Source organism: Lutra lutra, chromosome 1, assembly GCF_902655055.1.
Source record: "Lutra lutra chromosome 1, mLutLut1.2, whole genome shotgun sequence".
NCBI classification, from domain to species: domain Eukaryota; kingdom Metazoa; phylum Chordata; class Mammalia; order Carnivora; family Mustelidae; genus Lutra; species Lutra lutra.
The window spans coordinates 179524896-179537026 of NC_062278.1; the positions used below are offsets into that span (position 1 = coordinate 179524896).

At 35.4% G+C, this 12131-nt stretch overlaps 1 protein-coding gene across 1 annotated transcript in view; it reads right to left on the bottom strand.

The window, feature by feature from the left end:
- The window catches only part of CNTN6 (contactin 6), a 235538-nt gene that overhangs the window by 24152 nt on the left and 199255 nt on the right, over window positions 1–12131 (bottom strand). Inside the window, 4 exon segments of the mRNA XM_047746509.1 lie at window positions 15–164; window positions 282–440; window positions 1231–1348; window positions 1711–1886. Of these exon segments, the coding sequence (XP_047602465.1) occupies window positions 15–164; window positions 282–440; window positions 1231–1348; window positions 1711–1886 (603 nt within the window).

Sequence of the window (12131 nt, forward strand, 5' to 3'; positions counted from 1 at the left end):
CACTAATATCTTACCCGATGCTTTGGTTCTTAACAGTTCTGATGCTTTACTTGGTTCTCCAATCCCAATGCTATTCCCAGCAACAACGCGAAATTCATATTCCACCCAAGGACTCAAACCAACCACTGTTGCATTGTATGTCTTACCACTGAGAATTTCTGGAACTAAAAAAGAGGGTACTTAAGGCATCAAAACTGGCACTACTTAACATCAATCCACCAATCAATCAATCAAATACATCTGTTTTAGAAAAACCACCTGAAAACATTGGTGTCACTTACCAGTTGAAACAGCCTGCCAACCCACAGAAAATGGTGTCCGAGCCTGAACAGTAAATATTTGAATGGGACTATTATTATCTGAGCCTGGTCTCCAGCTTAGTTGAGAAGTAGTACTGGAAATGTGTTCCACTCTTACATCCTCAGGGGGACCTGGTGGACCTTGAAAAATATGTTTGATGATAACTATATTGAAAATTATTAAATTCATTGATTTGAGATGGGGCAGTTTATTCTTATCGGTATACTTAAAAAATAAAATATTGAATGTAATGTACTTTTAGCAAATTATTTGAGATAAAGCTTTATTAATTCAGTTTACATGGTGAGAGACTAATTTAGAAATCTTCCTTTGAAGATTAGAAAATTCAGTCAGTTAAGCGACCAACTCTTGATTTCAGCTCAGGTCATGATTTCAGGGTTGTGAGACAGTCTCACATTGGGCTCTGTGCTAGGCGTGGAGCCTGCTTAAGATTCTCTCCCTCCCCACTTAGTCTTAAGAAAAAAAAAGAAAGAAAATTCCAATCATGGAATGGTTGATTATCATCCGTCAGGGAGCTAGTCTCAAAAATTGAAAACAACTTTAATATGGTCCTTTTTCAAAAGGTAACTAAAGTAAATGCAGTTTATATGGAGATCTATAGGAATAGATGACTTTGACCCTGTTCTGATGAGTATGGTTTATTATAAATAGAAGGCATGCCTAGCTTTTAGGGACTGACACTGCACAATGAGTCTGACCTTTTCTTATAAATACACAAAATCTACTCAATTCAATATCGATATCTATACTACATATGCCCTGGAGTCTTAAAGTTTAGAAAATAAAAAAAATCTATATTTTTATCTCACTTCTTTATCATGATGTGGTTGGTTATTCAAAGATTTACCTCTTATTAACATTTCTGGCTTGAATAAATAATGGCTCATTTATTTTCACCGTTATGCTCACCTCTAACAATGATATCAGCTACAGCAGATAAACTTTCTAGAGTTGTTTTTACCATGCATAGGTATTTTCCTGAATGATTTAACTGAATATTCCTTATCATCAAATCCCCAACAGATTCCTGCAGATAGAAAATGAAAGGGGGATAAAAATACAATAATTCCCAGCAGGTCCCATTTTTTTTTTTAACTGCTGGATAAATATTAAATATGAGACAACTCTGAAATTAGGAGATATACCAGTATCATTGTATGATCCCTCATATATGATCCCTTTCCCTATCCCCTCTATTATAATTGCATCTAGAACACAAGCATTTGTATGAAATACAGTAAACAAAATAAAACAAAAACAGATGCAGCATCAGAAACAGACAGTGGTTATTCATGCAAATAAATATGGGGAGAATATTTAAGAAAAATGTTGATTTATGTGAAAGACTTGATTTATCTTAGTAAGTACTTGAAAATTTCATCAACTTACTCCTCCAATCCTTTCAAAATGAGCCACTCCTTTTTTTAAGTCTATGACATCTCCATTGAAAGACCATATAAATACAACTTCAATGGATGGGTCATGGGACACCTGGCATGGTAGGACTATACTCTCACCAACTGTAACGTCCATTTTGGAAGGTGGAATGGTAATAACAGTCCTCTCTGTTGAGAAAAAATATTATTATTAGAAAAAACTTTTAAAATATGACATATGGCAGCAAAATACATATTTTACGTGCCTTTGCAATTGCTTGAAATTGTATAAATATAACTTGGAGTTCTACTATATTCCATATGAATAATTCTATTCCCCTTTTTTCAAATATGTCTCCATTAATCAGTATAGCTTATTACTTATAATAAAAGGATAGTTTTACTCATATTTTATATAAAAATAAATAGGTGATAGAAAACTGTGGACTTCAAAAGATAGTATTCCATACATGAAAAATGCACCACACAGTTTTTATTGTTTTTTTTTTTTTTATTCTGAAGTTCTAGGTGCAACATTATAATCCACGTACTGGTTGCAGCTTTAGTCTGCGTTAATTTTGTACACTATGAGAAAAATAATGCCATTAAGATCTTAAATACAATATTTTATATAGAGATTTATAATCACAAGTATATATTTACTGGTGTGAATATAATATCTATCCCATATCTGACATAGCTCTGATAATAATTTTCTATTTTATCTAAAGACACAATGTGAAGGGGAAAGATGTATATCGTTCCTCTCTTACCCAGATTTTCCAAGGCTAGAATTCTACATTTATCATAAAACACTTCCCATTAGAAATATCAGTCATAGTGTCAACCACTGTTCCATAAGTCCTAGCATTTCACTGACCAGAGTTTCAAAGGTCATTTCCAAAAGTGTTCTAGTTGGACTCGAGAGTCCTATATTTCTCTGATTAAAAGAGACTCATAGTGATAGATCCTATCTGACTATATATATATATATTTTTTTTCTCATAACAAAATGAATAGTTTTTTATTTTAGAAGGTTTATAATTGACTGAAAGGGGAAAATCAATAAACACAAAGAAGCCCTGGGCATACGTTTGGATTCAGATAGGCACTATTTTACTAAAATAAAATACATCTTAAGGAATTTACATTTAAGAATTAGGAGCTTAGGCAAATTATACTGAAAAAATACTGTACATAAATAAGTTTCAAAACAGTGAAATGAGAACCTGGAGAATCTCTTTCTCTAAAGATCATTTGTGAGATAAAGTTTAACCCTGTAGAAACTAATAATCTTGAGTTTTAAGGTACATATTGATAAAATAAAAGCACATTTTATATTTCTGCATATAATGCAGAAAATTGAACTCAACCGACATCAGGTATATCTTTATGTTTAGGTAACTTATTTATTTTTTATGTTTGCATAATTTAAAAATGCTCTTCACTATATGAAATATATACACTTTCTAATTATTTTTGGAGAAAAGTTTGAAGAATGATTTTTGTGGACTACAACCATTCCTAATTCCAAGCCTTCTTCACTTCTCTCCCCTAGAGTAAGGGTTTCAAGAACACTTTTTCGAATTGGAAAAATATTTTTCTTCTTGTAGTTTTTGGGAAAAAGAATGTATTGCGAATGTCTTATTTACATTTATGGGAGGATGAGTTGACTAATTGGATGTGTTAGTGCGAAACTGCTCTGATTTAAAGTTTTAGATCATGCAATTAAAGTAATTTTCAAACATTAAAAATGACAGCAACTCCTTCCATTTATGGCACCACAAAGTAGCAAAGTTAGACAAATCATTCCCTGCATACATAGCTCATTGGTAGTATAATAATAATGACTAAGAATTCATGAATAAGAAATATTTGTTATTATAATTTCCAATGTTTAGATGTCATCACTAGTTAATTCATTTATAAACTAGTGTTTTACTGAGCACCTACCAAATTCCAGCCATCTGTCAGGAGGAAAAAACAACAACAACATCAAATACAAATCATACAATGCCTGCCTTCATAGAGATTTAAGTCTAAAGAGAGAAGCTGACACTAATCAAATCATATTAATGGATATGTAGTTACAGCTATGATAAGTGTCATATATTAGAAGTAAATGACCCCATTAAAGTGGGGGACCCTGCGGGGTCAGTTTATTGAAAAAAAGTTATTTTGGCTGAGGATAAAAGGCAAATAGGAATTAGCTAGGCAAAGATGGCAGATGGGGGAAGGATATCAATGTCCATGACAGGTAGGCACATTTACAAAGGGTCTGTGTGAAGAAGAAACATGGATGGCAGATGGAGAGCAGTCGTTTTGCTGGAAATCCTATTATTAGAGTATAACACAAGAGTGAAGATGGGAAACAGGAAGCTGGGTGATAGTCACAGTAAAAGACATAACTGAGATATCTTTAGGATCAGCTACATAATCTGTGGGTCGCAATGTGAAATGAAAATGCGGGGTACTTTGGTCAAAAAATAAAGAAGTTCTCTTAAAGATATTAAACATAAAGCAACTTGCTTTAGAAATGTGGCATAACTTATAAAATGTAAAAGTAATGGTGATACATGAGTCACAGCATAAACTTGCAAATTGCAAAAAATATATTTTTGGTGTCAGTTTTATATAATACATGAAATAATGCCTTATTAAAGTTCTATCTTGCTTGCTCTAAGATTTTTCTCACATTTCTGTAAATTTACTTACTGGAATTTGTTTTAAGCAACTTCATTTTCAATTGATGTAACTGGCATCAGTTGGAATGTAAAATCACAAATATTTTTCAATAATTTTTGATTTTGGAAAGGATCTTTTTCTGCTGATATAACTGTTACTGAACGGTAAAGAGTAGTTTATAGGATGTGACAACACTAGAATACAGTCTGATAAATTATGTTGAAATACAAATTTTAGAATATCTAGCGCTGGTAATTCCACAGAACGATTTTTTTTTCTAGAAGATTTAACTCTTCATACAAATCCAGACGTGTAAGTCTGAATTAAATTTTAAAAGTACATTTAAACAATGGAACTACAATGTTCTTCTGACATACTCTGTAACTTCTGAGGCCTTACAAGAAACTGAAAGTGGCTTAATGACTTGCGTATAATCCAAAATGCCTATTTATGCATTCTATCGCCTTATCTTCAATTACAAGGAAACACTCATTAATAATTGGTTCACCTGGAGCTTCTTCTAAAAATGGTGTTCTTTTCCATTGAGTGGAAAAAAATCTTTAAATTTAATTTCTGTTTCTAAGCCTCTGGATATTCGCAATGCAATGCTGGACAAATTTTAAAAACCATGTACGCTAAACTCTTTGAAGAATGTGAATAACTTTGTGTGGTGCCTCATTGCGATGCTCACGCGCAGGCTTTTATTTTATGTCTTTACTGACAAAGTTTACTGCCTGAACCCTGGCAGTTCCTGTCTTGGTGCTCAGGTTGAAGAATTACTATTTCTGCACACGTCACAGAGATCACATGCACAGACGCTGGGGACAGTTGGGCAAGTGGTCCCTTCACATTAGATACCAGCACTGGCCACTTTCTGAGTCCCTTGTTCTCCTGAGACACTTGCAGCCAGCCACGGAAGCTTCTGGGCTGTTGTGACCTTCAGGGCCACCAGTCTGCTCCCAGGTCCTGATGGGCCCACCTTCTCAGGGCCTCACCACTCCTGTCACGAGGCACATGGTCCTGGTACATGGTACCGACTCCTGCGCGTGGACTCTGTCTTTTTGGTGAAGGGGCCTGAGCCTGTTTGCACGTGGGCTGCTGGGGTGGCGTCATAAGCGGGTGCACGTGCTACCCCCCAGCATATCCCCTCTGCTCACAAGCATGCTCCGCGGTCCCATCGGACTGCACCGACAGAGCACAACTTCAGAGACAAGAGGACTAAGAACTTCAAGACAGTGACATCAAGGTGATATGCCAAAATGGGGCGTTTCTCAGCACAGGGTCCTGTGTCACTGAGCCACACACCGATGAAGCCAGTCCTGGATGACATGTTAAGGAACCTATTCTTTTTGCCGACAGAAAATGGGAAGCATTGAAAGTAGGAGGCAGAGGCGATGGTATAAAGACATAGCAGTATCTGTAGGGTGAAAAAATAGATTACACACAGAAAGAACTAGCTTCAAGGACAGTCGACTTTTTATCCAAAAGAAGGGGAGACATGATTATCTGAGCTTAGTTCCCCATGAGTACTCTGTGTAGGTAAGCGGGTGCTTGGGCAAGGAATCTTTTAACTACTGTATCCTCTCGCCACACCGCACGCAGACCTGTCCTAATCCTGTGTGGGCGGCTCCGCAAGACCCACAAGGCTGCTGATTGCTTCCCTCAAGCGTTCTCTTCTACAACCACGCATAGCTCCGGGCTCAGAACTCGAAGTGGATACCCCACAGAGACAAAAATCACACTCGTGGAGAATGGAAGAGTGGTTCTTGTGCGGCAGAAATATACAGAATCTTCGATGCTATTTTAGGAAAAGAACAAGGACTGTGCCTTAGTTCATTAAAGAGTCCTCCTGTGCAAACACTTAAACTCTTAAGAAATGGTAATAGCAGAGATTTTTTTTTTTTTTTCAAACTATTCAAATCAGTCTCAGGGAGCAGAGGAATGTATATACACGTATCTACTCTACTCCTTTCCTGGACGTCCATATATACTGGTAGAGTAGGTGTAATAACATGAAGCTCGTGATTAATACGGAAGCATTTCTTGTTTTTTATGGATAAGTGACATCTTAGGGCCTGAAGTATAACAAATTAGAAAGGAAAGAAGTAAACTCTGCTAAATACTATCATCTGTGAAACTTTGAAACTTTTTAAACTCTTTCTCTTAAAATAGAGATAGCTGTTCCTTTTCATTCAGTATCATTTCATTCTTCTCGCAAATTCCTTAGGTATTTGTAGAAATTCTAGTCTAGTAATTTAAACGTTTTAGCATGCATAACAGCTTCTCAGAGAACATGTTAAAAATGCGAATTCCTTGACTCCTACCAGAAATACTAATTCTGGAGGCCTGTGAAGGAAATGGAGAATATGGATATTTAACAGGCCATTCTAAAAGCTGATTTTGATGTACTTAGTCCAGGGACCACACTTTGAGAAATACTGCCTCAGGTTTTGAAATTTGAACCTGAAATTTCTATTAAAAAAAAATCCAAGTTATGTAAATATATGGTCAGAAACTCCCTAATGCTTTAGATCCAGCAAAAAGTCCTATCGAGTAAAATGTCATTGATTGGTAATGCTTCAAAAATAAATACACAAAAATGTACTTTGGAGGTTATTTAACTATAATTAATTCCATATACCGTAACTGCTTTCAGAGTTTCACAGGACATTTTAGCATATTAAAAGCTCAGGGAAATTCCGGATTAAAGAAACTTCTTAAAGTGTATTTAATCTAAGTTTCCTACGCTTACTAGATATGAAAGAGTTTTAATCCAGGTAATACCCCTTATTACACCTTGGGAGATAAGAGGCGCGCCCGGGTGGCTCAGTCAATGAAGAGTCCGACTCTTGATTTCTTCAGCTCAGGCCATGATCTTAGGGTCATGATATCAAGTCCCAAGTTGGACTCTGCACTCAGTGGAGAGTCTGCTCGAGATTCTCTCTTTCTCCCTCTGCTCTTCACCCCGCTCACACACACGCATGATTGTGCATGCGTTCTCTCTCTCTCTCTCAAATAAATAAATAAATAAATATTTCAAAAAGAAATATATTTTGGGATATAAGAGATCCCGAAAAACGATGTTTGAAATTATGACTGTCATGGTGGAAGAGGATTAACACACATTTGTATACACATACATATGTGCTTATCTGTGTGTGTTTATTTAGCACACATACACATATAGAAACACAAGCTCATGAGACAGTCATGTTAACAGGAACTCTAATTCTGGAATAATTATTATTTTGTAATATAAGAAAGCTACTTATATTGTTATGTTAAAAAGAGTCTCTTTTCTGTTAAAGATACATTATGAAATATTTACACATAAAATTATGGTGTCTGTGATCTGCCTTGAGATATTTGAGATGGATGTTGAGGAAGTAGTAGGTGAGGGTATGGATGAAACAAAGTTGAGTATGAGCTGATAATAACAACCCTGACTGATGGGTACATGGGAGTTCCTTATACTATTTTTCCTACTTTCCTGTTATTCTCAATAATAATAAATGAAAAAACAGAAAATGATGAGATTATTAAATATATAGAAAATAAGGAGGCACCTTTCCCATTCAGTTTCTAAAGTGATGAGGATATATCACTTTTTAAAGATTATTCTATATATGAATGACATTCATGAAGAGTTCATAAAACTACAGAATTTTAATGTTTCCATTTTCAATCTATTTTAGTGATATACAAATCATGTAAAAATAGCTTGACCTAACAATCCTATTCCTGGGGGTGGTTCAGTGGTTACGCATCTGCCTTTGGCTCAGGTCATGATCCCAGTGTCCTGTGATCGACCCCCATTTCTGGCACCCTGCTCAGTGGTGAGTCTGCTTCTCCCTCTGCCCCAGTCCTGCTTGTGCTCTCTTGCACACTCTCTCTCTAACAAATAAATAAAATCTTTAAACAAATTATTTTTTAAAAATCCTATTCTTAAATAGTAGAAAGAAAGGTTTAATAAGATATATAATGCTTTTGATGAACAGCCTTACTCAAATACACATGGTCATAATAGCCAAAGATGCTTCCAGAACACATCTTTAGTTTTGAGTACCTCAGGACACATGAGAACTAATATTAAAACTTCTGTCAGAATTTTTTAGCATGATTTCTTTAAACACAAATGAGAATTGATCCTTGTATCAATGGCCAAACACACTATTACATATTTTGATCCCTAACAACAGTTTTAGAAACTAGGGGATAGCAATGCAATGTGTAACTGGCCTTTCCTGACCATCCAGAACATATTCTTTTTGGTCCCTTTTTATTTATTTGTTTCTTTTGTACCTTCAACTCAGTTGAAACCTTCACCTGTGAGTAATAATCTTTCAGTGTCACTGTTCACAAATTTCTGAAGTTACCAACTTCTCTCAAACAATGGACAAAACAGAAAAAAAAAAATCACCAACCCTTTCTTATTCTGTACAAACATGGGGTTCTGCCTTCATTTGTCTATGACATTATAGAAAATGTTGCTAAGATACCAATATAAAGAAAACTAGTGTATAAATAGCACTTCAAACAGGTGACAAAATTCTCTGATATTTTCTCTCACTAGTTAATTTTTGAAGACTACAAATAAATACTTTAAATTTGGTCCTGTTCCTGATTCCTCAGTATCTCAATTTAATGTACATATTTACATACTAGCCCTTTCCATGGTTGTTAATTTCTTCTTCCATGTACATGCTTCAATCTGAGATCATAGTTTTTCTAACTATAGGAATGTCATCAGGATCATCAGCATTTCTTTAAGCGTGGACTTGATAGTGATGGAATCTCAGAGATTTTGTCTGTGTGAAAACATCTCTACTTTGTATTCATTCAGGAGGACATTTTTGCTGGAAAGAGAATTCTTATCACTATTGTCTTTTGGCCCATTAAAAAAGCCATTCCACAGTCTTTTGGATTTTCTATTTCTGTTGCTATCACAACTGCCAGTCTTATTGCTGTTCTTTTGGAGATAATGTATCTTTTTTATCAGGACAGTTTTTCTTTTCTTTTCTTCTTTTGGTTTCACTACTATGTGCTTATGTGCTTATTTAAACTTTCCTTTGTGTTTATCCTCATTAGGGGTCATAGAATTCCCTGAATAGGATGGCTGCTGTCATTTTCAGTTGTTTTTGTTTGTTTTTTAAATCGCTGGCAAATATTTCTTCAAATACTGCTCATCCCTCATTTTCTTTCTCTCCTCTCCACTCCTTCTGAAACTACAATTTCACCTATGTTGGAACTATTCATATCCAACATACTCCTTAAGAAGTTCTTTTTTTTTTTTGTCTTCCTCATTGCATTTGCTCTCCATGTTACAGTCTGGATACTTTCTATTCACACATCCTCCATTTTACTAATTCTTTTCTCTGTCATATCTAATCTGGTATTAAAAATCAATCTATACTGTTCTTAATTTAGCTTTTGTATTTTTCAGTTATAGACTTCCAGTTGATTCTTTTTAATTGCAGTAGGGTTGACACACAATAGTATATTTGTTTCAGGTGCACAACATAGTAATTCCACAATTCCATGCATTACTCAATGCTCACCACAATAAATGCAGTCACCAGGTGTCACTGCACAATGTTATTACAATATTACTGACTATATCCTCTATTCTGTACTTTTCGTTTTCATGACTTACTGGTTTTATAACTGGAAGTTTGTACCTCTTAGACCTCTCCACCTATTTTGTCCATTTCTCTGTCTGCCTCCTCTCTGGTTTGTTCTCTGTATTTATGAGTCGGTTTCTGTTTGTTCCTTTGTTTTATTTTTTAGATTCCACACATAAGTGAAATCATATGATATTTGTTTTTCTCTCACAGATTTTTAATACATGCCATTTTCCTCCTGAAATTCGGTATCTTGTCATTTTTAACATGTTAATCACAATTATTTAAAAACCACTGTCTAGTAACTTTCATATTACTATCAGCTGTGACTTATTGCTAATGTCAGATGTTCTGGGTTTTGATCATTTGGTCCTGGTTCCAGTTTTTCCTGATAAAATTTTACTGAATACCAGCATTATGCATTGAAATTTGTTTTATTGTTATTGCTATTGTTATATTGTTTTATATATATATATACCATATACATATATATATACAAATACAAATATATATATTTTTTTCCAAGAAGATTTCCTTTTTATTTTTTTTTTTAAAGATTTTATTTATTTATTTGACAGAGAGAGATCACAAGTAGGCAGAGAGGCAGGCAGAGAGAGAGGAAGGGAAGCAGGCTCTCTGCTCAGCAGGGAGCCCGATGCGGGACTCGATCCCAGGACCCTGAGATCATGACCTGAGCCGAAGGCAGTGGCTTAACCCACTGAGCCACCCAGGCGCCCAAGATTTCCTTTTTAAATCAGGCAACTAAAAAGAGCAGAGTCCAGTCGGGAAATGGATACAAATGGAATCTGAATGTCAGTCATTTTAAGCAGTGGTCAATTTTGTTCTGTTTTCATTACCAGGATAAAGTGCTCTAGGTGTCTCCACTCAATCTCAAATTGTGTAGTAGGCTTCATTTTATCTGGCTAATTCTGAGCCCCAATTGTTTTCTTCCTTGCACTATGAGGCTACCAAAATTTCTGCTTGAGGCATTTTCTGCTTTCTATTTTTTTCTTTTCTTTTTTATTCCTAATTTGTAGTGCTTGGGAAGTGACAAGTTTCTGGAGAAAAACACTGGGGAGTTCTGCTTTTCTTTTTGTTCTTTTCTTTTCTCCAGACTATCGTCCTTCATGTTGCAAACCCCTTGGTTACTGTCATAATTCCTTTGAACTGCTATTTTTATTTATTTTTAAAAGGTTTTAATAATATTTTTCGCTGATAATAGTCTGATAAAGCTGCTTCAACTAGTCAGGACAAAAGTTTCTCCAAATATTATTAATGTTTAATAACAGATTGTGTGTAGGGTTGAAAATATTTAGGCCATTTATCATTAGAATTTTAGATAATACCTTGAACAGTATGATAACTGATAACAGTTGGAGAAAGAATTCAACAGAAGCAGAAATCCTTAACATAAAAATAACTAATTGTTTATTCGATCTTTTATTCAAAACCACTCAATCAGTATCAAATCCTTACCTTCTTCCAGGTGTACACTAGTATGAATACTAAGCAAATGAAACAACACTGAACTGAGGAGCTATTAGAGGACTTCCATCATGAAGAGGCAAAAATTTACATTTTAATAGGAACATTCTAGTTTCTAGAAGGGAGGCATGATGGAATCAAGACAAATCATAAGGTTGTATGAGTGGGTATCTCAACCTCAACATTATCAACGTTTTGAGCCCGATAATTTTTCGTTGCCTTTCTGTATGGGTGGATTCAGAATAAGGTGAGGAGGCTGCCCTGTGCATTCCAAGATACTTAGCGGCATCCTTGGCCTCTTCCCACTAGATGTCAGTAGATCCTTCAGTTGTGACAACAAACATTATCTCCACACATTGCCAAAGGCCCCCTTGGAGGCAAAATCAACTTGGTGAAGCACCTCTGTGCTGCAGAAATGTACCGGGAAAGAGATGGTGGTGGATTAACTAAAGTTTTGTAAGTGCAGCGGTGAGAAGTAGTTAGATTATGTACATTTATTGATGCTGAGGGCCATCTGTTGGACAGTTGGAAATGGGGTTTGAAAGAAAGCAAGGAGTAAAAATGACTAAAAGGATTTGGCCTGGCTAATGTCACTACAGACTGTTATTAATATAGAGTGAGGGGAACCTGGGTGGCTCAGTTG